Consider the following 25,181-nt stretch of genomic DNA (forward strand, 5'->3'; position numbering starts at 1 on the left):
CAGATGTAGGCTTTCCAGGGTGTTAAGTAGAAGCTGGTGATTGACCGTATTGAACGCTTTCGATAGGTCTAGAAAGAGGGCGGAGGATATTAGTTTGTTGTTACGGTTGTTATTAATGGAGTCAACAAAGGAAAGGAGGGCAGTAGTTGTACTGTGGTGGGGGCGAAAGCCATGCTGGGAGTTAGACAAGAGACGATTAAGGGTTAGGTAGTGAAGGAGTTGTTTGTGAACACATCTTTCCATAATTTTCGCTATTGGGGACAGTATTGCTATTGGTCTGTAGTTGGATGTTTCAGTGGAGGTACCTCCTTTGTGAAGAGGGATGATATAAGAAATCTTCCAAATAGAGGGAATGCTAGCTTCAGTTATAGTTCTATTGATCAGGATTGATATGGGATAGGCGATAATATCGGATGCAATTTGTAAGTATTCCGCTGGGAGGTGATCAGCCGCTAGGGTGGTCGGTTTGAGTTTTTTTAAGAGGGTACGAATATAGGAGGAAGAGACTGGCTTTAAGTTAAAGGAGGTAGGGGCAGCATCATGAGGTTGAGTGACAGGTGAGGCAGTGGAGGTTAGTTGGCTGGCTAGTGATTGGATAGTCTCGGTGAAGAAGGAGTTAAAGGTGTTGGCTATTTCTTCCAGATCTTTCCCAATAAGTTTCTCAGGGGTTGGGGTAGTAGTTTTACCTGGGTGAAGGAGGTTGTTAAATCCTGCCCAGAACTACTTTGGGTTGTTCTGGTGTTTATTCTGGAGGTGGCAGAAGTATTGTTTTTTGTCCTAGGTACTGGCTGTTTTAGTAGTGTTTCTAAGCTGTTGAAATTTAATGCGACACTTCCACCATAGGATCTGAATTTTATAGTGAAAGAATTGACCGTAGTTCCTTTCAAGCTGACAGCTTCTGTACCTTTAAAGTTCTTTCATGGAATACTGTTACTTTTGGTAATCATTACCTCAGCCAGCAGAATTTCAGGGCTGCCAGCTTTTGATGTACAAAGTGCCTTCCACAAAAGCAGGGTGGCCCTCAGGACCAGATCCACATTTATGACAAAAGCACATCAGAAGTGGCTCCTAGTGAAGCCATTTAGTTCCCATTTTGCTTATCCATACCTCAGAACAAGAGGAAGCTTCTTCACCTTCTGGATGTTTATAGTTATAGTTCTGCCATTTTAATTTCTCAAAGTTTTTTGGGTTTCTAATGTTATGACGGGCGCGGAGTTCCCCAATTCAAAGTATGATTAAAGTTTCTGAAATCAGTATTGTTTCACTCTTTGATTTTAGCCACAAGTGCTCTTTGCAGCACTCACAATGTGCCAGAATTGATGACTCCTGCAATTCATATGGAGTTGGATGCGTCAGTAGCATATCTAAATCTGAAGTGTAAATTCTTTTTGTACTCCTACTACTATTGGAGCTCTCTGGGTATCCTACTTTCACATTGCCATTGTTTCTGTCTGTAAATTGTGGTATTTTATGACTTTGTGTCTCACTCTGTGTAAGACACTAATCACTGGGTATAGCAATTTCAGTGATCAATACAAATTTTGTCTTTTCATGAACAAGTATACCTAGTTTTCTCGCATCTGTTTTTTTTTTTTTTTTTTTTTTTTTAACTGTTGGTAATGAGTGATCCCATGTAATATAAACTTCATCTTTCTCTATAATGCTTTGTGGCTAATGTTTCCAATGCTTCTCAGCTGCTTCAGTATTTGAATGTTTGCACAATCCCCAATGCGTCAGTCTTGCCATATTATGCCTTACACTAATGGCAGAATTGTATCACACAGGTCTATATTATATAAGAAAAGGCACTAAATTGCGAACGCTATATAATCGACCCACTAACACCGAAAAAACAAAATGCCGAACAAACAGATCAGCGATTTTTTTTCCCAAGGAAAGAAATTGCTGATCCATTAAAAAACAAAAAAAAACACAAAATAAAGTAGGGGGCTGTGCCTCCCCCCTACTTAAATATACCAACTCTGAGATCGCACCACATTGGAGAAAATGGCAAAGTCCCAAAAACAGCCCAGTGTTTTTTTTTTCCGTAGGGGAAAAAAATCATTGTTCCATGCTTTCCAGATTTTTCCATTTCGGGTAAGTAGGTTCGATTAAGTAGCGTTCGCAATTTAGTGTGTTCGCTGACTTAATAGGGACCCTATCACACCCAGCTACAAGATGCGTCTCTTTCCAGTTCTACAGAACCTGCATTTGCCTGTTTCTCCAACCTGTTCAATGGAATATTTCTTGTCTTTTGTTCTGATCCTTCTTGTATTCTTCCTCTTATATTTTTCATTTTGTTTTTTGGCACATTCAGTTGCTGTCTGATTTTGTCTACTTCTAGTTTGATTTCCATTCCTGCTTGACCCCGATTTGCTTCTGGTAAACTAAGCAGGGAAGTCATCTTAGACTTGTTCCCTTCATGTTTTAAAACTTTCACTATGTTTGGATCTGGTGAGGTCAGCAGATATGTATACAGTCATACGATTGTGTAGGGCCAGTGATTTTTAGGAAGATTGATTCAACTTTGTCACTTCAAGCCAAGTAGGCAAGGCAAACCAGTTTACATACATGCATACATGTTTATAATTTGCCATAACTGCCATGGAAGGTTGGTGCAACAGCAAAAAGAACTTACTGTGCGAGGTCAGCGGTTCGGAAGTCATCTTTTTCCCAGGAGTGTTTATTCACAAAGTGTCTATATGGCCCTCCACCGTGCACCTTTTTCTAGGTTCTACAATTTGGGCATCTTTAGTTATGGCAGTCCTTGGATGGCTGGTCAGCTTGAGTACTGCTTTAGTGTATACTCCCATATATAATGAATCATACTGCAGCAGTGATTCTTATGGTGAGCACAATACATTCTGTTAATACACATACCATAACAATATTTGTCGAAGTAAAATAGCTAATTCATTATAAGCATCCTCCTTCCAGCCTATAAAATTGTTACAACTTAAATTATGCCAGATAACAGAAGAGTATTTTATATTACGGAGAATATCCTCCACTTTTCCGCTAGCCTGACTTACTGGAAGGGCCATTGCAACACACTTGTTGGAGAATCTACCTTCCCAAAAAGTTCACAAAAAAAGAACTGACAGTGGCACAATTAACTCTCTCCATTAAACCATATGTGTTATTGATGGTCAGGATATAGAGTGGACTTCCTGGAGTAGGGATATCTAAAAGCTGTGTATGTTGGACTTGGATGGTCAGTCATCTATCTGGCAGCATAATTCCTCATTAAAACCAGAATCTTAACTCTAGCAGCTGTAGCAGTAGTAAGTGTGCTTACTTAGCTGTATATATGTTTACATGCTGTTGCTTGATTTAAGTTGATTTTCTTGCTTTTTAATTGTGTTTTGTCTTTTGTAGATGGACAGTTTTGTAAACCCCTTGAGGAACTCCATGAGAAATGTTTCTAATGCAGTCAAAGCCTTTCCAGATAGCCTGACAGAGGGAATGACAAAAGTGTCTGATAATATGGGCAAAATATCTGAGCGAATAGGGCAAGACTTGAAACAATCATTTAAGGTAATACTGATTAGTGTGGATATGATATAAATTTAGTTGCTGAAAATAAACACTCCTGTTGAAAGAATATTTTGGATGCAAGTTTTCTGTTTTTGTTTTGGTTTTCAGTAATTTGTTAGTGTTTCTCCTTGTAGTCTTGACAGCACTAATTTTTTTTTCCTTCATGTACCCAGTTGACTCCTTCGTCCTTTGGGGTTGAGGGTCAGGAGTTTGAGGGCAAGGCAGGAGTCCTCCAGCCTATCCTTTCCAGTCGTGGAACCCAGTCAGCTCATTTGTTTCTCCAGCAGTGAGAAGTATGGTTGTAGGGAGTGGGCCAGCTTACTGATCTGTAGATTGCTCTACTGCATGCTGTTGCAAACATGTGCATGTCTTTGCATGCTAGGTCCTGTGGTACCTGTTTCTGCATAGTGGCAGCACATGTCCCCTAGGCCAATGCTACATGGGTATAACATCCAAGGAGATAATCAGTCGCTTCTCTCCCGCCGATGGGTGAGTTGGTGGTGGCTGCTCACTCCCTTCCTATCCCATACAACTCCTATAAATGTTCAAGACACTACTCAAACCCAGGATCACTGTGCCATAATTGGGGCTTTATCCCTCTATGCCATGGATCTGGCTGACAGCTCTCAATTTTAGACTTCCATCCATTTAAGTTGACAAAAAGAGAAAATGAGACACTTAAGAATATTATGCTTTTTGTATCCTCTATATGTTTACAAGATACTAGATATGGTCTGTACTGCCTGTTTAGAGAACTAGAAACTAGTAATAAAATACAATGTATTTCCAGTATTGAGGGCTTGTAGTAATTATATCTGGAGCCCACAGTTCTACTATAAACCCAGAGTTTCCTGCTCAGCAAAGAGCATTTTAGTGTCAGTGGACCATAATTTCATTTAAATATGTTGTTGGTCATATTTTGCCTTTAATTTATAAGAGTGGGTGGGTGTCTGTTATAAACTATCTGCATGCAAGCACAGCTTTTTCTTAACGGATGCAGAAAATAATCACATTCATTGATGTAGCCAACACACCTGAAAGTCCCTTTGAGTCAGTCCAGACTCAGTGTCTCTTAAAAGTGGTGTATAGCAGACCAATTCTCTTCATTGTTTTATAATTCTTATATGTGAATTTTGGTTCACACCCTATCGTCTCTTTGAGTTTAGGGTCCATCATAAGTATGTTCCAGTGTTTTTTAATAATGCCACAAATATTGTGAACATTATTTGAGTAATTCAAGGATAACCTCACTGTATCATTCCCAATATTACTAGGTGTCTGTGTATTTCTAGAGGCATTACCTCATTCTGTATTTGATGGACCCTATGTCACTATAACCCCCTCTGGCAAAATTCATTCGCTAATGTATCATAAGAAGACTACATATCACTATCTTTGTTGTATAACCTCGCATGTCTAAAAAATGACCCTTCATTACATTCCTTAACAGGTGCTTAGGGTGCATACTCTGTGCATGTTGTTCTTCTTACATGCCTTCTTATAGATAGTGGTATTTATCCCATCACCCACCCTTTTTATGTACACATCCAGAAAGTCTATGCCTACATCAGAGCACTTATAAGTAAATCTCAGAAAGTCAGTGGTACCATGTAGGTACTGCACAAACTCCTGTAAAGTTTCCATTGTGCCTGCCCAGACCAAAAAAAAAGTCATCCACGAACAGAGCATAGTGCGTCAGCAGTTGACGATAGATAGTTCTCTCACTAAAGACAAACTCATACTCCCACTGGGCCATCACCATGTTAGCATAGGTATTTGCACACATGGTGCCCATTGCTACACCCACCTTTTGAATATAATATTTGTCATTAAACAAAAATGCATTGTTGGTTAGAATGATCTAAGAAGTAACATATCAAATGTATACATTCAGGAGTATAAGAAGAGTTATTACTTAAATAACATCTAACCAGCTCAAAGACTTTTTCAGTTGGAATAACAGTAAACAATGAGCTAACATCCATTGTATCAAGTAAGTATTCATAGTGATGGTTCTGCTCAGCACATTCTGATAGTCTCATCAAAAAGTGACCAGTATGACTTAGCACAGTTTCAGCATCATCAGTTATCTGATGTAGCTGTTTGTCAACATAGATAGGGGCTCAATTGACCCATCCCTTCCCTGATACTATAGGTTTCATAGGCTTCACTCTTAAGCCTTCACATAAAGGTTCCACAAGCAAATTGGGAGCTGCTGATTCCAGTGCATTCCAAAGTCTTGGAGTTTAAATGTTTCCACTGTAAGCAATCCGGGTATGTATGGTGCAAAGTTACGCAAAGGCAGGGTGGGAAACGAAGGACATACGAAGGAGCTAAAAGCAGTAGCCCAGAGCAGTGGTGGATTGTCTTGAAATTATCGCTTCTCAGCTTACCACAAGAGCCTGTAAACCCTATACTAGTAGACAGTGGAGAAATCATTGCTAAGGAGGGATATTGCATCAGACATAACTGTTACACCTGCAGTTGAATGAGAGAGAAGCTTCACTTGCCCAGAGAGTGTACTTCTTTTGGCCCATGGGAAGGGCACATTTTCTGGTGCTGTTGGCCAGTATGAAAAAGCAAGTGGTTAGACAAGTCGGTAGCAGTGTGTGATAATACCCCAGCAGATGTTCTAATAAGTAATGTCTTTGAAGATAGAGAACCTCTTGTACATGCAGCCAGGCAGAGAGTCACATGGGGAAGGTATATTGGGGGGGGCTCAACCAATGCCAACACCTCTGTTAGAGGATAGTGATGTGCCTGCATCAGGGAAAATGCCAGAAAGTGCCAATTCTGGATTTCAATCACAGCTGTCAGATGGCACTGAGCTCCTAGTGGAAGGGGTTACTTTACTGGAAGAAATGATTGATAGTAAAGAGCCTGAATCTGAGACGCAATAGTCATAAGTGATAGACTTATCCTGGAAAGAGAAGCTGAGTAAAATTAGAAAGAAAAAGTTGAGATAGGCAGACTTCTCAACTTGAGGGCAGTAGCCATAGAGGCTACTGATTCTCAAAGGCTGGGGACCAGCAACTCAAATGCTTAGTTAAAGCTATGTATCTGATGTCTGATTCCTCAGATGAGCCACCAGTCAAAAAGGCCAAGAAATCAAAGCCTGAACCGACTGCTGTGCCCTCCATTTCAGCCGTACCTCTTGAGGCCGGTGATGGCCCAGAGTCCAAGCCAAAATCATTCCTTCCTTTGATAGGAACCCCAGAAGAAGTCATTAAAGAAGCCGAGGACACGTTCAAGAGGGAATTGCAGGCATCCAAATTGGTCACCGAGGGGGAACCTAGGCTCATAATTTCAGAGGCCCCATGTGGGGTCTCTCAGATTGTAGTTCGGGAGGATGTTTCCACAGAGTGGATACTAAACAGGGATGTGTTCCAGGACTTGGTCCATCGATGGGGTATTCCAGATGTGGATCTGTTTGCCTCCCCCATGAACAGGCAGCTTCCAACCTTCTGTTCCAGGGTACCACATCCTGAAGAATGGAGAGTGGATGCTGTCTCATTGCCTTGGAAGGGGATATACGCTTATGCATTCCCCCCTTCCCTCTCATACAAAAATTTCTGCTGAAAATTCAGGAAGAACAACCTCAAATCTTGCTGGTGACTCCCTATTGGCCAAGGCAGCATTGGTTCCCCCTAATACTCCATCTAGCCAAGGGCAATCACCACAAGTTACCCCACTGGATGGACCTGCTCACACAGGAGAAGAGAATGCTCTTGCACCCCCAACTGTCCACCCTGAACCTTATGGTGTGGGTGATACGGCACTGATTCCCTTCAGACACCTGTACACAGAGGATGTGCATCAGGTTTTGCAGGACCCCAAATAACCAACTACCAGGAAATCATACATTTATAAGTGGAAGACATTTTCTGTCTGGTGTCAAAAACACAATTTACAACCACTGACAGTACCTGCAGTGGTATTATACTACCTGTGTGATTTGAGAAAGTCTAGACTGTCTTATTCTTCCATCAAGACCCATTTATCTGGCATCTGTACATGCCTGCCACTAACACCTCCTTTGGCTTCTAGGTTAGAAGTTAAACTTCCCCTAAAAGGGTTCTGCACCTCAGCCCCCCAAGGAAGCCCATTCTGCCTCCTTGGGATCTAAATTTTGTACTGGAGAAGTTGACTATCCCACCCTTTGAGCCAGTCAAAGACTTCTCTCTCCAACACTATACTTGGAAAACTATACCTTGATAGCCATTACTTCAGCCAGAAGGGTTTCAGAACTTCAGGTCCTTATGGCCTCTATTCCATTTAGTGTCTTCCACAAGGACAGGGTATGTTTACATACCAACGCAGCCTTCAAGTCCAAAGTGGTCAATGAACTGTCCTTGAATCAGGCCATAAACCTACCAACTTTTTTTCCCTTCACCCCAAATCCCGGCGGAAAGGACACTTCATTCCTTAGATTTACACAGACAACTCAGATACTGTTTGGCTAAGACAAAGCACATCCATAAATCAGACATGCTGTTCATCTCCTACCACCCAAGAGCCCTGGGACACACTCTGTTTCCAAGCAAACCATATCCTCTTTGATATCTAAAACTATCATGTTTTGCTATACAACCCATGGCAGTAGGCCTCCCTTTCCAGTAAAGGCACATTCCACTTGGGCAATGTCCTCCTCTGGGGCCTTTTTCAAGGGTTTGGATACAGCTGCTGTTTTAGAAGCAGCTGCTTGGTCCTCTGTACATACCTTCACCAAATCCTACAAGTTGGACATCGTTTCTAGAGCCTGAGCAGGGTTTGACAGAGCCATCCTTCATGGCTTTCTGGAAAATGCTTCTGGTCATCCACCCAAATCTTAGTACAGAAGCTTTTGCACTTGCCCTTATGTTATGGATACAGCAGCAAATAAACAGAAGGACATAGTATTGTTGTGTAAAATTTTACCATAACTTCTCTTCTATATGCTGCTGTATAGGGCCCTGCCTTCCCCTACACACTTGCCTTGACTGCTGGAGTACACACTTCCCCATAGTCACTGATTCCGGTAGCATTCAGTTCTGAGGTAGGTGCGTGCTGCCATCCGTTTTGTACCCAACGTCCGTTTATGACTGACGTCTGCAGAGAGAGATTCGGGACATCACACACACCCTAGCAGTAGCATCTATCTTTTGTAGGATGACCAGACGTACACGAGTCGACCACAGGCAGACTGCCCTGTGTTATGGATACAGCAGCATATAGAAGAGAAGGGCATTTAAAGTTATGGTAAGATTTTCAGAACAATACTAGCTTATGACTGGTAGAAGTGCACCTTGGACAAGCACAGCAGCAGAAAGGTGTTCTATGATTGGACAACAGTAGCCCAGGTGAATGGAGTACGGCAAAAGAGTAATTGTGCTCATTTTCCTCAACACAGTAAATTTTAGGCAATATGTTGCGACAAAGACGGGCAGTGTTGGTTATCTGAAGTTGGAAACACAAACTCTGTCATATCAATATGGTGAAAATCTACCATAATAGATTCCGTGCTTAGTGTATGCTGTGGGTTACAGTAAGAGCCCAAGGGAGGGGGACATAGTAATAGATGTGCTTACTTAGGTTCAAATTGACACTTCAGAGGATGAAGCATTCCCTGTGCATGTTCTGGAAATCAGTGGACCAAGAGCTAGGAAACATGTTTAGTGCCAAGTCATAGTATATCCAACTAGTAGACCACTGCGTGGGCACACAAACCATTAGCTGATTAAACAGGCACCTTACAGGGTACTTGAGCAAGCTGAGCAAACCATGCAAGAGGAAATGCATGATTCTGGGGGTAATCTAAGAATCCAATGGTCCTGGGGGCCTCCCTGGTGGTGGTCATGCCAAAACATAATGAAAGCACAAAAGGGCATCAAATTGTTGCACAAAACAGATGCATAACCAATGTTCATAGGTACTAGGCTAGCTGCCATCAGGCCATTTATAAGCCTACCCATGCAATCCAACCCAATTGTGTCCCTCTGTATCATGGGCATTTATTAGAAGTGGGTATGTTAGGAAATTTCAGGAGGTTATGTGGAAGGTGGTATGTTAGTTTTGGCATTACTGTCTGTATCTATCAGAGACATGAGGGCCAGACAATGGCGTAACTTTCCAATTTCCTATCCATTGGTCAAGGTTATGCTTAAATAAGATTACGGATGAACTCTGGTTCACGTGGATGGGTAGGCTGTTACAGAGCATGGGGATCCTCTGAGACAAACACGTCTTATTTATGTCGCAAGCACGATTTAAATCATTGGATCTTGTATTTCTGATGCTGTTTGTTTTGCGGATGTGGAGAAGGCCCATGATAGGTTCATAGGTAGGTACTAGGCTATTGGCCCTAGGGCCTATATAAGCCTAGCCAAACGGTACCCTGGCTTTTGCCACCCAAGAAAATTATTTTCCTGTGCCCCTGTCAAGCAGAGACACAGAAGTGATCCCCGGGGTGAATTTCCTATCTCCCATACAATCATCAAGATTTTTCTTGTAGAGTGCTAATGAGGAGCTTTGTTTGATATAGATAGGTGGTTTGTTCCAGAGTATGGGAAGTCTCTGAGATAAGGAATCTATCCCTCCAGCATGTTCTTTTTGTTGTGGTGACCAGGTTTAGGCCCCTAGAGCATGTAGCTCGGAGGGATTGGGATTTCTTTACATGGAGCATGTCCAACAGCTCTGGGTTTGACATAGATTTGTATGTTAGGCAGAGATCGCCTCTGAGTAGGCGATATGCGACAGAGTAAAGCTGGTGTTTTTTGAGACTGTCTGCGTAGGACATCTGTTTGAGGCTGGTAATCCTACTTGTGAGGTATTTCTTTGGCCTTTCCAGTTGTAGATGTCTTGTGAGGTACATGCCAAAAGGGGCATTGTACTCTATAATGGGTCTAATGAGTGGTGAGTAGAGGGGAACAATGACCTGTTTTTTCCTGGATGAGAAACCTTTTGTGATGAGGTGTGCTACATAGAAGGATTTCCTGACTACTGTGGCGATGTGATTATCAAAGGAGAGACTACTGTCCACCTGTGTCCCAAGGTCTGTTATCACACTTTCGGTGTTAAGTCGACTACCGCCTATGTGGTAGTTCATGGGTACAGAGTTTTTACAAAAAGGGATGACACTGCACTTTTTGGCATTGATAAATCCGACAAAAAAAATAAACTAGTAAAAAGTAAAAAAACACTGGTGATACCAAAGTAAAATCACCAAGACTTTTATTGAAAGTTTTACATAGGAACCGACTAAGCGCTTTCCCCCCTTATAGGGCATCTTCTGAGTCAGTTTTCCACATTTGATCACAGCCATTAAAAACCCATATCAATTAACAATAAAATCAGTGGATAATTGATTACAATAAATCCATCTTGCCATTCATCAAATTTTAACCCTTACATTGCCGTTAAGCTGGATTTACATGTTGGAGTATCTGTAAACTCCCAACTTGTTTTGTATTGGTAACTTGTACAAATTATTGTAATATCAAAGCCAAAATAATGTACTAATATAAAATTCCAGTACTGTTGTGTCTAAACCGTTATGTAGAAGTACAATTTTGAAAATAAGCAGGAACAATACATGCAATTGGTTTGAGTGTATTAAAAAATCCATACATAAATGTAACCCTAATGCAATTGCACAGAAAAAAATCAAGGAACTCTCCGTTTTATAATCACCATCTTGGAGGTCAGGGAATGTATGTGGCAGGTGCGACTAGATGCAAGCAGTGCACCTGGCATTAATGACACCCTATCTTTAGCTTGCATATTGAAACACAAGGCTGCCTGTATTTAATATACAGAAATAACAGAGCATTCTTTGATTTTTTTTTCTTGCCTTGGCGAGATCTAGATAGGCTGTGTGTACCACCTTACCCTCATCTACAGCTTTGATGACTGCTTCAAAGAAGTCTATCAGGTTTAGGAGACATGATCTGCCTTTTACAAACCCGAACTGGGTAGTATCCAGAGTTTGGAGATTACCAATATCATTGTTTATAAGTTCCATGATGATACGCTCCATAGTCTTGCAGACCAGGCTCGTCAGGCTAATGGGGCAATAGTTCCCGGGGACTGTGGTGGCTTCCCCTTTGTGGAGTGGGATAACTGTTGCTGTGCGCCATTCAGTGGGCACAAAGCCTGAGGTGAGGCTATCATTGAACATGGTACTTAGGTGGGGTGCCAGTTCGTTCTGTAGTTCATGTAGAACGCAGCCTGGGATGTTGTCAGGTCCCGTGGATGCTGTGTTCTTGGCTTTGGAGAGTGTGTTTTTTACCAGTGCAACCGTGATTACAGGTACTTTGCATTCTTCCGGTATAGAGATGGGCCCTTTAGGGGATGAGAGAGGGGTAAAGTTGGCACTGAACCTATCTTCCAGGATGTTGGCAGTATCAGTTGGTTCTGTATATTTAGTGCCATTGTGCTGTAACTCAGAGCAGATCTGAGTGTTGCCATTGAGATTCTTGACATAGCTATAGAATGCTTTGTAGTTGTCTTTAGAATCAGAGGCGATTTTGTTTTCGGAACTAGCTTTGGAGGATTTTATGAGGGATCTCAGCTTCTTACTGAGGTTGACCACGGAGTTCCTCCAGTCATGGGATTTTACTCTTTTTTGCAACAGTTTCTTTCTTCTGTTGTAGAGTTTGTTTATAGCAGGGGACCAACAGATTGGCTTCCTTTTTTTGGAGGATAGCATCTTGGTTCTGTTAGGGATTGCACAATCCATGCACTCGTATAAGTGCTTATAAAGTGCAATTGTATAGGCTTCAGCAGTTGTATCTCTATTGTCCTTCAGCATGGGTGTCTTGAAGTTTGCCACTTCTGTCTTAAGAAGAGTGAAGTTGGCTTTGGAGAAATTTTTTATGGTGGTTTCCCTAATGGGGGGGGGTAGGGCAGGGATGTGGATGTCTAGGGTGATTTGCTTGTGGTGAGATCTGACCAATGAGGAATTGACCTGTGATGTGGAACACCGGTTGCCCATGTTGGTAATGACCCGGTCTAGGATATTGCTGCTCCTGGTGGGGGTGTGGGATAAGTTGATCCAAGGCATTGGAATTTATGAATTCTAGAAAATGTTGAGCACAAGTGTTGGTACATGAGTAATCCAATAAAGCCTTGGGAACTGTTTGCTGGCTTTTGTTTGTTTCCTGTGATGATGTTGGGCCGTGCAAGCTTGAACGTGCGTGGGTTTGTGTGTCACATGAGTAATTTTCCCAGTTAATGGTGGGGTAGTTGAAATCGCCCATTATTAGGGTGTTAGGTTGTACCCTAATATTTTCCAGTGTATCAAGAAATGAGGAGTGGGAATCCTGGGGCATGGTGGGAGATCTGTAGCAAGCTACAATTTGCAGAGCTGGATCAAAGGATGCCTTGTATTCCAGGCATAGATCGCCTCTTAGTAATCTGTAGAAAACTGAATAGAGAGATGGTGCTTTAAGACAACCCACATAGGACAATGTGTTTATACCCTTGAGTCTTCTGGTAAGGAAACTTTGTGGGCATTCTAACTATTGCATATGTCTAGTCAGGTACATGCCAAAGGGGCATTGTACTCAGTGATGGGTCTGACTAGGGGCGAATAAAGTGGCACTATGACTTCCTTGACCCGAATGCCATTCCCTTATTTGTAAGTTGGACAATACAGAATGATTTTCTAACTATCTTGATCACATGTTCGTCAAAGGCCAGATTACTGTCTACATATGTTCCCAGATCCCTGACTACTGGGTCAACGTTTAGGGGTGTTGTATCAGTGGAGTAATTAGCCTAGGTGGCATTTTTCCCAAAAGACACTATATTGCATTTCATGGCATTGAGTTTGTCATTGACTTTGTCACCAGTCATCTGTCTGTGTTGGACCCTCTTGTAAGATATTTTTATCGTGGGGAGTCATTAGCCAAAGGTCCTTGATATTAGCCTTGATCTCCGAAAAGGAAGTAAATGCCAAACAGGAGCAGTCCCAGTATGAGGCCCTATGGTACCCTGCTGGTAAATGGTCTCTTAGTGGAGAATATATCATCAGTCTTGACTTCCTGAATCCTGGCTGTGAGCCAGCTGGCAATCTAGCGAGTTATGTAGAGGGTTATGCAAAGTTTTCTGAGATAGACAACTGTACCCAAGTGGGATGTTATAGTTAACACCTTAGCCGAGTCCAGGTAGGCAGTATACACCATTTCCCCCTCATCCATTGCCTTGGAGAATTCCAAAGAAGGCCAGCAGGTTTAGTAGGCATGGCCTTCCCTTGACAAAGCCAGACTGGGTTGGGGCCAGTGTCTGAAGGTTGCCTACATTTTGTTGTTCGTTTCCATGATAATTCACTCCATGGTTTTGCATATTAGTGTTAGAATAATAGGTCTGTAGTTTCCAGGGTCGATTGTGAAGTGGGATAACCGCTGGAGTTGTCCATTATCGTAATACAGAGCCTGCTTTGAGGCTGTAGTTGAAAAGTGACTCAAGTGGTCCCTGTATGTCATGTTTCTAGCTATTTAGGAGGCATCCTTTGATATTTTTAAGGTCCATTGAGGCTGTATTTTTGGCCTCAGCTCCCTGTTAATAGTTTGAGGGTTATGCTAGTAGGTTTTTCAAGGGGGGAGGTGGGGAGTGAACTTTGAGCTGAATTTGTCAGCCAGCAAATTCGCAATGTCGATTTGCTCAGTGAAAGTGGCATCATTGGCCACAAGTTTGCCACACTGATGTGTGCTGCCTTTGAGGTTCTGGACATACTTGTAGAAATCCTTGTGGTTGCCTTTAGCCTGTGAGGCTTATCTTGACCCTGTAATTGTCCTTATTGGACTTCGATTCCTGTTTATTTAAAGAGCTGCTATCATTATGGGAGTTGAGCTTTCTGATTTTAGACATTAGTTTTTTCCTTTTGTTATATACCCTATTAAGGTTAGGATTCCACCATTGTGGTTTGTTTTGGGCTTGCTTCTAGTGGGTACAGCAGCCTCTATACAGCTGTTTACATGGTTGTACAGGGTCTCTATGAACAGTTACACATAGGTTGCTGTGAACTCAGGGTTGGGAGGGCCATTGAAGTTTGACATAGTGTCATTTAATAGAATGTAGTTTGTTTTAGAATAGTTCCTAAATATTACAGGGTTTTTTGGGATTACAAAGTTGAGTTTTATTTCAAAGGAGACAGCTTTGTGGTCCAACCTCACAAGTGAGGACATGACATGGGGGGTTTCAGCCCTCTCCCATATTAATGAATAGTAGGTCCAGTATGTTTGAACCTCTGGAAGGTATGCACAATATCTGGTCAAGGGTATTTGTGTTAATGAAGTCCAGGAATTGTGCCTGCAAGTATGAGGCAGTGTATGTTTCCCAATCTATACAGGGGTAGTTAGTCTCCTCTGATTAGGGTATTTGGTTTAATGGTGACAGTCTCCAGTAGGTCACAGTACGGGCTGTGGGATTCTAGGGACATAGAGGGCAACCTATAACTTGCTGGGATATGGTATAGTATGGGACTTTCTGTGGTGATTTACATATGGATGAATTCCAAGGCATTGTCCTGTTTAACCAGTGTAGAATTATGGTTGTTACTAATATAGACTGAGACTCCTCCATCTTTTGTCCCTGTCTATGCAACTCGTGGTCTAAATGTGTAGAAGGCTCTGAAGCCTTGCACTGCTGAAGTACTTTTTGCAGATTTAAACCATGTCACTCTAATAGCACATATGTCTGTATTCTTCAGAGTGAGGAGAGCTTTATAGAGTGTGAACTTTCTTGTTTAGGCTCCTAACTTTAAGAAGCAACACCTTTAGTTTTGGTTGGGTTTTATTTGCTATGTCAGTAGGTTTGTCAGTTTGGCATTGCTTAAACTTGCTCTAAGGGGGTGGATAAAGTTTTAGGCAATATTTGGAAGCGTAGGAGAGACATGTGCAGACCATCCTTTGCAAAGCAAAGTGATCTGTTAACCGTGCTGAGAGATATTGAATCCCCATGGAAATACACCAGAAACTAAGCCAGTTATTGAAGTCGATCATCTTTTGTTTGTACTGTGACATCATCCTTGGTGAGGGGAAAATGCTACTTGGTACAAGCCTATATATGTACCAGAGACACAAATTCAGAGAGGTCAACAATGTTTGTCTTCATAGTGTCCAGGGAAGTACATCACAGGTCATTAATGCCCACATGGACTATGATGGAATCATACTGATACCTATGATATAGTGACTTGAGTGCACGTTGTACTTGGTGGATCCTGACTCCAGATAAGCAACTAACTGCCATCTTCTCCTTGTTCTTTCTGGTGAGTGGAACATCTGTGAGTCATGCAATGGCATCCCCTATGACAAGAGTCCTGGGTAATGGGTTGTCTTGCCTTATGGACTTAGGTTTTGGAGCTCCACTGAGTGTAGGAATACATGTGGTATTTTAGTGTTCGTTTTAGTGAATATTTTAGAGATTGCTGAGGACAGGCATTACTGTTTATAGGCTTAGAAGGTCTTTGAGGTTTGTGAAGATTGTTGTTTAGTCCCTCAACATAGATTGGTGTGTGTGTTCTTGACAACCTTATTTGTATGCAAGATTTTTGCCTCCAGTAAAATTGTGCATTTCTCGTATACTATGTTTGTTTCAAGAATGAAGTGCTTGTCTGTGAACATGAAACAATTGCTGCATTGTCTCAGGATGCCCATGTCTACCAAGCTGTCTATGGAGACATTTGGAAATTGCATATCCATATTGTCCGGACCTGTGTTTGGTTGGGCTACTCTAGGTCATGCACATGGTTATACAGAGGTCCCCTTCAGTGGTTTCTGGGGTTCGGCACTAGTCTAGGTTAGATTGTGCTAATATCTGATAGTAGTGCTGTTTAATTTGCAAACTAGCTGCTCTAAGCTTGTTTCTGTGTAATGGGTTTGTTTTAGCCACACTAAGTTACAGGATTCAGCTCTAAGGGAAGTTTTATAGATAAACTTACTTTCTGGACATTTGTGTCTGTGCAGGACAGGGGTCACCTCTTGGTGTAATAACACCAAGAAAGATTGCTTGCAAGTATAATGTTGCAACAAAACAACAACTATGTTGACATGGCATTTTCAGGTGTTAGGACCCTTTAGAATGATTTAAAGGCAAAATCAAGACGTAAATCAAAAATAAAGCAGTAGCACCCTAAACAGTTGAGATTTATTTTATTGTTTTGCAGTTCAGTTATCTGCCAAGGATGGGTCAGGAATAATTCAAGAACCCCCTCGTAGTATGGCAAAGGGCAACCAAGCAGATAGGAGCTCTAGGAAAATGAGCAGGAGACAGTTTGTACTATGGGAGGTTTAGTCAGGTGGAATACTAAGTGTCCACCAGCAAACTAGTATTATGAATACATGGAAAACGGGGTGGAAAAGTACTTAAATAGGTTACACAACAGATAATAGCAATGTAAGAGGGGGTGGTAGGGACTTTGGAAGTTAGATTACCATAAGGGGTAGAATCCAGAGAGACAGCTAAACTGGAGCTCTAATTCTGTGGTTAGCATTTCAATAGCTTTTAGCTTAATGCCTTGGTGGTGGGTGGGGCAGACTGAAGGAATGGGGGAAAACAGTAGCAGGGTAAACAGAATGGCACTGGAATGCATCTTTAAGTAGGTATATACAGCTGTAAAAAAAAAAAAAAATACTGAAGCACAAGTCCTGGAGCAGAATTCACAATACTGCCACTACTGCAATCCTACCACAGACTAAGGCACCAGACTATGCAGAAATTATCCAGTAACATTGTAGTCAATGATTAAATGAGGCACAAATTTGGCAGTAGATCACAGTCAAAGCCATAACACTGAAAAAAGCTCTGAGGCCTCCAACTGGGTTTGGAACTTAGAAAGCTACCTTTTATATGTAATTCTACTTGTGGAAATTGAAGTACATTCCCCAGACATAGTTGCTTTAACAGAAACCTGGCTAAATAAAAACATCAAGGCAAATAACTAATAACGAAGAACAAAAAACAAGCGCAAAGGCAGGCGCAGCAGTCCAAAATAACACATTTATTCTTTAAGCGCTTTTCGTCAGCTAAATCCGCTGACTTCCTCAGAAACAGTTTAACATTAATAGACAACTATCCTTATATTTAAAACCTCAGCAGTTAAAACATCATTATCACATGACCAAATGAACATCCCATTCATTCCATTTAAAATGACAGTAACTAATTCATCTCAAGACATGGAAAAAGGGAAATAAATTAATAAAAAAATAAATAATAAATAGGTTCATACAAGGGCACAAGTAATACATCCCACGAGTGCTTATGTTTCTCTAAGATATATCCAAGCCATATAATTAAAAGCCTGAATAATTCAACCTATTTTATTAATAGTCATTAATTTAAACTCGTTAAAGTATATTAACTAGTGCAAATATGTGACCACAGTCACCTCTTAAGGCTATTCAGTTTGTGTAGACTAGTAATAGAACAAGTGTCATTGAGTCCTGGTTGGCTATATGCATTTAACGTCACTTGCCACACCAGTTCTAATTCTATATTGCTATAGACTAAGTTAACATTGACTGTAGAGGTGGACCGAGACCCCTCAAACTTGAAGAATTAGAACTGGTGTGGCAAGTGAGGTTAAATGTAAAATGTTAAAGTCAGCAGATTTAGCTGACGAAAAACGCTTAAAGAATAAACGTGTTATTGGAACTGCTGCGCCTGCCTTTGCACTTGTTTTGTGTTCTTCGTAAATAAAAACATAGCTAACTCAGAAGTTCTCCCTACCAGCTACAATATCATTAGACAAGACAGACCACTTCGTAAAGGGGGTGGAACTGCCTTACTGTAAAAGTCAAACTTAACTGTCTGTCAATTACCAAACTCCTACCCCTCCCCCAATAATTGGGACATATTTATCTCACAACTTCAACTTCACCCTAAAAAGGTCATCACCACAATTGTGATCTATATTCCACCTGGTAATACACCTGCTAGCCTTGAAGACTTCTTATCCTGGTATTCTTCCACATACTCACAAGAAACCCTTATTCTGGGGGACTTCAACCTAGATTGGTTCACCTGTATATCAAAACCACCAAATAATCTAATAAATCTCCATGGCTACCAGCAGCTAGTCCAAATTCCAACTAGATATGATAAAAAATCTAAAAGGGAATCCATCCTTGACTGGGTCCTAACTAACAACCCCACATTGTGCCCTCACGCAGGCAGTCTCCCAGACACCTTAAGTGACTACAACATAATATACTTTATACATAGTAGAACAAGCATATGCAAAACCACTAACTATATATCCACTAGAAACACAAACGAATTCTCTCCTGAGGTCCTCAACACTTTACTCTGTAACTGTGACTGGACCCCCCCTAAAAACCCTCCCACTTGACCAGGCTTTAGCATATTTCAACAAAACATTTCTACAACACCTAGACATTGTCACTTCATTGCGCAAAATCAAGGTTAGAACCTCTACAAACCCCCTGGCTCAGTAAAGAAACCAAACAAATCCTCAAGTCCAGAGACACTGCCTGGCTTTACTGTCAAAAAAAGCAAAGAAACACAAAGCCTAACTAAGTACCAAGAACTGCGCAACCGTGCAAAAAAATGCATTAGGCTGGACAAAAAATCATACTGCATAACATTACAAACTAAATACCAACACAACCTGCAAAAATTTGGAAAAATGTAAACCAGCTACTAAAATCCACCCAAAAGGCTACCCCCACACCAACTACCCCTGACACTAAAGTTCCCATTGAAACACAATTCAACTGCCACTTTGTGAACTCAATCACAGGACAGTTCCTTCCTCACTATCCCCCCCAACACAAATAACACTAATACAAGCTTTACCCTCAAAACAGTTTCCACCACTTCAGTCAAAAGCATGCTCTCCAAACTAAAAACCTCATCAACAGCAGCCAACCTACTCCCCAGCTATTTCTTGAAACTCACAGCAGATGCTATTGCTATCCCAATCTCCACTCTCATAAACAGATCAGTTGTTGAAAACTATGTGCCCAAACTCTGGAAAATATCCTGTTACACCCATACATAAAAGCGGGACCGCCACTGAACTTAATAACTACAGACCCATTGCTTTACTCTCCCCCTTGGCCAAAATCCTAGAAAAATGCATCCATACCCAGATGCTCAACTATCTCCTAGACAGCAACATCCTGTCACCTACTCAGCATGGTTTCAGACCTGCCCATAGTACCACTACAGCCCTCCTCTGCTTCACAGACACAGTAAACCATCTAAAAAATGAAGGCCTACAGGTGTCAACTCTTTTTTTGGATATGTCCAAAGCATTTGACACAGTCTCACACCAAATCCTGCAAAACAAACTAAACCAACATCATCTATCAAATTCCACTCTTACCTGGTTACAAAGCTACTTAACTGACAGGTACCAAGCTGTGAAATGGGAAAATTCTCTCTCTCCTCAGCTGCCCATAACTATAGGAGTCCCACAGGGTTCCATCTTAGGACCACTACTATTCACAGTCTTCACAAATGACCTCCATACCTCCACACAGCATGCATCTATAATTCAGTATGCAGATGACACTACCTTAATCTGTGCTGCACAAAACATTCCCACCCTCCTGCAAACAACTCAACTAGCATTCTCTGACGTTGAAAACTACCTTACCAAAGCCCAACTTATCCTCAATCCAAAGAAAACTCAGCTTATTATTATAACCAGTTCTAACAAAAACACTAACAGTCAATTCACTATCTACTCCACTAATGCTACTCCAATTGCTCCAGTGGCACAGGCTAAGCTATTAGGAATAACCATAGACTCCCACCTAAAATTTGATAGTCATCTCAACTTAACTATTAAAAAAGTACATGCCAAACTGGGGTCGCTCTACCGTATCAAACCATTTCTTACCAACAACACAAGATCAGCCATTGCTCGCTCCCAACTTCTATCCACCCTACTCTATGCATCTCCCATTCCGACTAATCTCAACAAAACTGAACTAAGCAAAATGGAAGCCTGCTATAACAGAATTGCCCACTTTGCTGCAAATTGCTCATATAGAACTCATCTCTGTACTGCTTTGAGACAGCTCCACTGGCTTGAACTGCCCAACCTCCTAACCTACAATCAGCTCTGCCTCTGTCATTCTATCTATTACCTCCCCAATAAGTGTCCTGCCCTCAAAAAACCTAGTACAACATCACTCTGCCAAAAGGCCTCTTAGATCATCAAGCAAACTACTACTAGAAGTCACCAACAGCTACAATAGCTTTGGAGATGCACTATATAGTATTTCAATGGCTAAAAAATGGAACTCTGTCCCTACAAGAATTCAAAACACATCATCCAAAGCCTCCTTTAAAGACCTCATCAGGCAACATCTTAAGGAAAGTTGGCAGTGCCATGATTGCTTTTCAGGCTAGTGAAAGCGGATAACACATGCATACAAAATCTAGAGCACTTGATAATAGTTTTCAATCTCACTCACAAACACTGACTAATCTACAATGTATGTAATGTACCTGTGTACTATGTATGTATTCTACCTATGTTCCAAATTTCAGCTGTACACCACAAATCTATTAATTACCTTTATTTTTAAAATTAATATTTTTTTGTTAGTTCTCTCCACTGTAACTGTTTGTGCTGCATACCACTGTAAAACCATGTCTCCTGTAGTTTGTGTGTATACTGATCGTGCCTAAATAAATGTGTCTGTAATTTTTCTTTGTGGAGCTTTTCTCCCCGGTCCTCTGCTGAAAAAGGACCTTTTCGGCTCAGTCAGACACCCCCGGTTAACAAATGTAAAATAAAATAAACAAATAATGTACAAACAACCTCTGACCATTACTGATTGACTTACTGCACATCAGCAGGTCAAATGGCATCAGAAGTACTTGGTTTAGGGTACTAAACCTCTTTTGCATCATCAGTAGAATGGTTTGCATGGACAGGTGTGTTTCATAAGAGGAGACCGCTGCTATGGAACAGATTCTCCAGCCACATAAAACAGTTTGTCTCTTTCCATTTTTAACTGCAACTTAGATCTGTGGATATAAAACAGAACATTTACCCCATGACTGCCCCCTGTACTACTTATGGACAGATGCAACTCCTTAATGCTCTATCCCTTGCATGGGTCTCCTCAAATTATCTATGGTATGATTCCAGTTATTCTCATTATGGGTAATATATAATTGTTGTCCATGGGATGGGTAAGGCCAATCTATAATCAAATAGGATAGGTTATTTCGAGCATAAATTAGGAAATTGGCTCGACTTGAAATGGCCCACAAGGGCAGCTAGCCTAGTACATCGCTAACATAGCTATGAATAATGCTAAAATCTTTCAGTAACGCACAATCTTCACACAAGTGCAAATGAAGCCACAAGACTAAGGTCCCAGAACAAACTAAAAAAAATGCAGACAGATACTTTTTTGTACTCTGCTTTTGCACATGGATTATCCAAAAAGTTATCCCCACATAGGTTGCTGTAAGTGCAACTTAAAATATTTAAACAGAATTTAAGTTAAAAGTTTTTTTCTTCCCTTTTGATGAAACGCTTGTCTCTGACACCTCAGAGTCTTGAAGTACAGATGAAGCATTAGAGCAATAGGATGGGGCTAAATATCTGACCAGTATTGCCCTGTCTACGGATTTCTCTCTGTTGCTCTTGAAGCAGGCAGTAAGGGAGAAGTCAACTTTTGTCACTAGAGTTTGGGTATACAGATACATTAACATGCCTTTGGGATGAAAAATATTCCAATAATTTTCCAGCGGCTGATGGAGTGCATCCTAAGAAAAGCTGGGTACTGTGCTTTATTTTATGTAGAATATGTTGCCGAATTTAGTTGGTCCTAGGAAGAATGTCAGAAAAGTGTTGAGTAGACTTAAAAAAGCCAGGTTGACTGTTAAGACTAACAAATGTCAGGTAGGTATGGCAGAAGTGACGTGTCTTGGTCATTGGATGGGTACTGACAAAATTTTGCTAGAGCCTGCCAAAGGGAAGGCTGTCCAGACATTGACTACTCCTTTTACCAAAAAGCATGGGTAAAGGCATTCCTCAGGTTTGTGGAGTAATACAGCAAGTTTGTCTGTCACTGTAGTACTATAGCCATTCCTCTTATTATAGACTTTGCCTAAAAAAAAAGCTAAGCTTCTCTGGACACCAGCTTGGGAGCAGACTTTCTAGAAACTTAAGAAGGCCATGAGTAAACCACTTCTATTAGCTTGCTGGTCCTGATTATATTAGCAAGCTAGTACTGTATTATATTAAGGGAGCATATGTTTTTGAACTGAAGTTGGGTTGATTGGTCTGGGAGAAGTGCATCTTTTGGGGAACAGTAGCATGCATATGACGTGAGAGATCTTGATGCAGTGCTTCAGATGATTCTGGAAGGTCCAAAAAAGAATTATGTTTTAGAACTCTTTAGAATTCTATTTAAATAAATAATTATTTTTTTCTTTTATAGAGAATACTACCTGCTGAAGATGGCAGCAGTTATGGAAGCATTTATTCTACATCTCTCGCAAGCATATTTATGCAAGTTTTTTGGTGTTTTTATTCCCATTGCCTCCCAAACATTAGCTTTTTCATAATTTGACTGGCCTTTTTGTCCCTATTTGAGTGAGAACCATTCACAAGGCACATCATCCAGAACCGTCAGGGTTTTCTGTTTGGAATCTAACCCCTTCTACCCCTATAGCAGCTGACCGTTTTGGCCCACAACAGACTTCCAGATATGCACTACACTTACACTGTGTCTATGACTCTTGACATTCACATCCCATCATAGCTCATTTGCTGCTGCCAACTTGCTATGATACTGTGTCTCCCCACTGGATGCCATTAAAGCAGCAAGCTAAGCTGCTTTCCTTCCCCTCCCCCATGATGGGGGGGGAGGGTGTCTACCATTCACTTCCAGTTTCTTATTTGTTCTTTCGGTGCCTGTATCATTAGTTAGACTAGGGTTTTATAGGTTTATAGGTAGAAAATAGGCTATCTGCCCGAAGGCATTTATAAGCCTAGCCAGAATGTGTTGACTTTCGCCACCCCCTTAGATTAGTTCCTTGTGCCTCTGCCCAGCAGAGCCACTGAAGTGATCCCCGGGGTAAACTTTGTTTCCCATCCACTCGTCAAGGTTTCTCTTGAAGAGTGCTAGTGAGGAGCTCTGCCTAATGTAGATTGGAAACTTGTTCCACAGTATGGGAAGTCTCTGGGACAGGAATATATCCCTCCAGCACATCCTTTTTATTGTTGTGGTGAGGTTTAGATCCCTAGAGTATGTGGCTCGAGGGGATAAGGTTTTCTTTAGTTGGAGCATGTCCATCAGTTCTGGGTTGGACATGGCATTGTATGTCAGGCAAAGATCACCTTTGAGCAGGCGGTATGCAACCGAGTACAGCTGGAGTTTCTTCACTCGAGCTGCATAGGGCATCTGTTTTGAAGCCAGTGATCCTCTTGGTGAGGTACTTTTGTGGTCTTTCCAGCTGTTACAGGTGTCTTGTAAGGTACATCCCAAATGGGGCGTTGTACTCTGTGATGGGTCTGATGAGTAGAGGGTCACAATGACCTCTTTTGATCTGGATGCAAACCCTTTTGTGATTAGGTGGGCCACACAGAAGGATTTTCTAACCACTTTGGCAATGTGATTATCTAAGGAGTGATTACTGTCTACTGGGATCCCCAGATCCTTTATTACGTTTTCCGTATTAAGGGGACTACCACCTATGTGGTAGTTTGTGGGTACTTTATTTCCAAAGGGAATAACTATGCACTTTTTGGCATTTAGCTTGAGGACATGATTTTGACACTAGGTATTGTCTCAGTGAGACCCGTTTGGAGGATGTCTGTGTCAGCTGATGGGTCAATTATAGCTCCTAGTTTGCAGTCGTCTGCGAACTTGGTCAGCCATAGTCCTCCTGTGCTTTTCTGCACCTCAGAAGTAGATGCCGAAAAGGAGGGGTCCTAGGACTGAGCCCTGGGGAATGCCACATGTAACCGGTTTAGAGTCAGACCTAGCTCCCGCAACTCTCACCATGTGGGTTCTGTCCGTGAGCCAATTGGCAAACCATCTTGTGAAATAGGGGTTTATGTTCAGGCTGGTGAGCTTGTCTATAATACCAGAATGGGGAATGGTGTCGAAGGCCTTTGCGAGGTCTAGGTAGGCTGTGTGTACCACCTTTCCCTAGTCTGTAGCCTTGGTAACTGTCTCAAAGAAGTCCACCAGGTTTAGGAGGGATGATCTGCCCTTAACAAAGCCGAACTGGGTAGGGTCCATTGTTTGGAGGTTCCCAATATCTCTGTTAATGAGTTCCATGATGATGCGCTCCATAGCCTTGCAGACCAAGCTAGTCAGGCTTTTAGGGTGATAGTTCCTGGGGTCTGTTGTGGCTCCACCTTTGTGGAGCAGAATAACCATTGCTGTGCACCACTCTATGGGTACGTAGCCTGTGGAGAGGCTGAGTTTGAACAGTGTGTTTAGGTGAGGGGTTAGTTCGTCTTTAAGCTTGTGTAGGACACAACCTGGGACACCGTCTGGTCCCATTGATGCTGTGTTTTTGGCTTTGGAGAGAGCTATTTTAACCTGTCTGTGATTTCAGGGGCTCTACATTTTTCTGGTATGGTTGTGGGCCCTTTTGGGAGTGAGAGGGGGGTGAAGTTTGCCCTGAACCTGTCTGCCAGGATGTTGGGAATA

General features: G+C 41.7%; 1 protein-coding gene across 1 annotated transcript in view; it reads left to right on the forward strand.

The window, feature by feature from the left end:
- Positions 1 to 25,181, forward strand: part of SNX13 (sorting nexin 13) — a 1,298,295-nt gene that overhangs the window by 790,522 nt on the left and 482,592 nt on the right. Inside the window, 1 exon segment of the mRNA XM_044065560.1 lies at positions 3,379 to 3,537. Within this exon segment, the coding sequence (XP_043921495.1) occupies positions 3,379 to 3,537 (159 nt within the window).

This window comes from Protopterus annectens, chromosome 3.part0 (assembly GCF_019279795.1).
Source record: "Protopterus annectens isolate FY-2018-M chromosome 3.part0, PAN1.0, whole genome shotgun sequence".
NCBI classification, from domain to species: Eukaryota; Metazoa; Chordata; order Ceratodontiformes; family Protopteridae; genus Protopterus; species Protopterus annectens.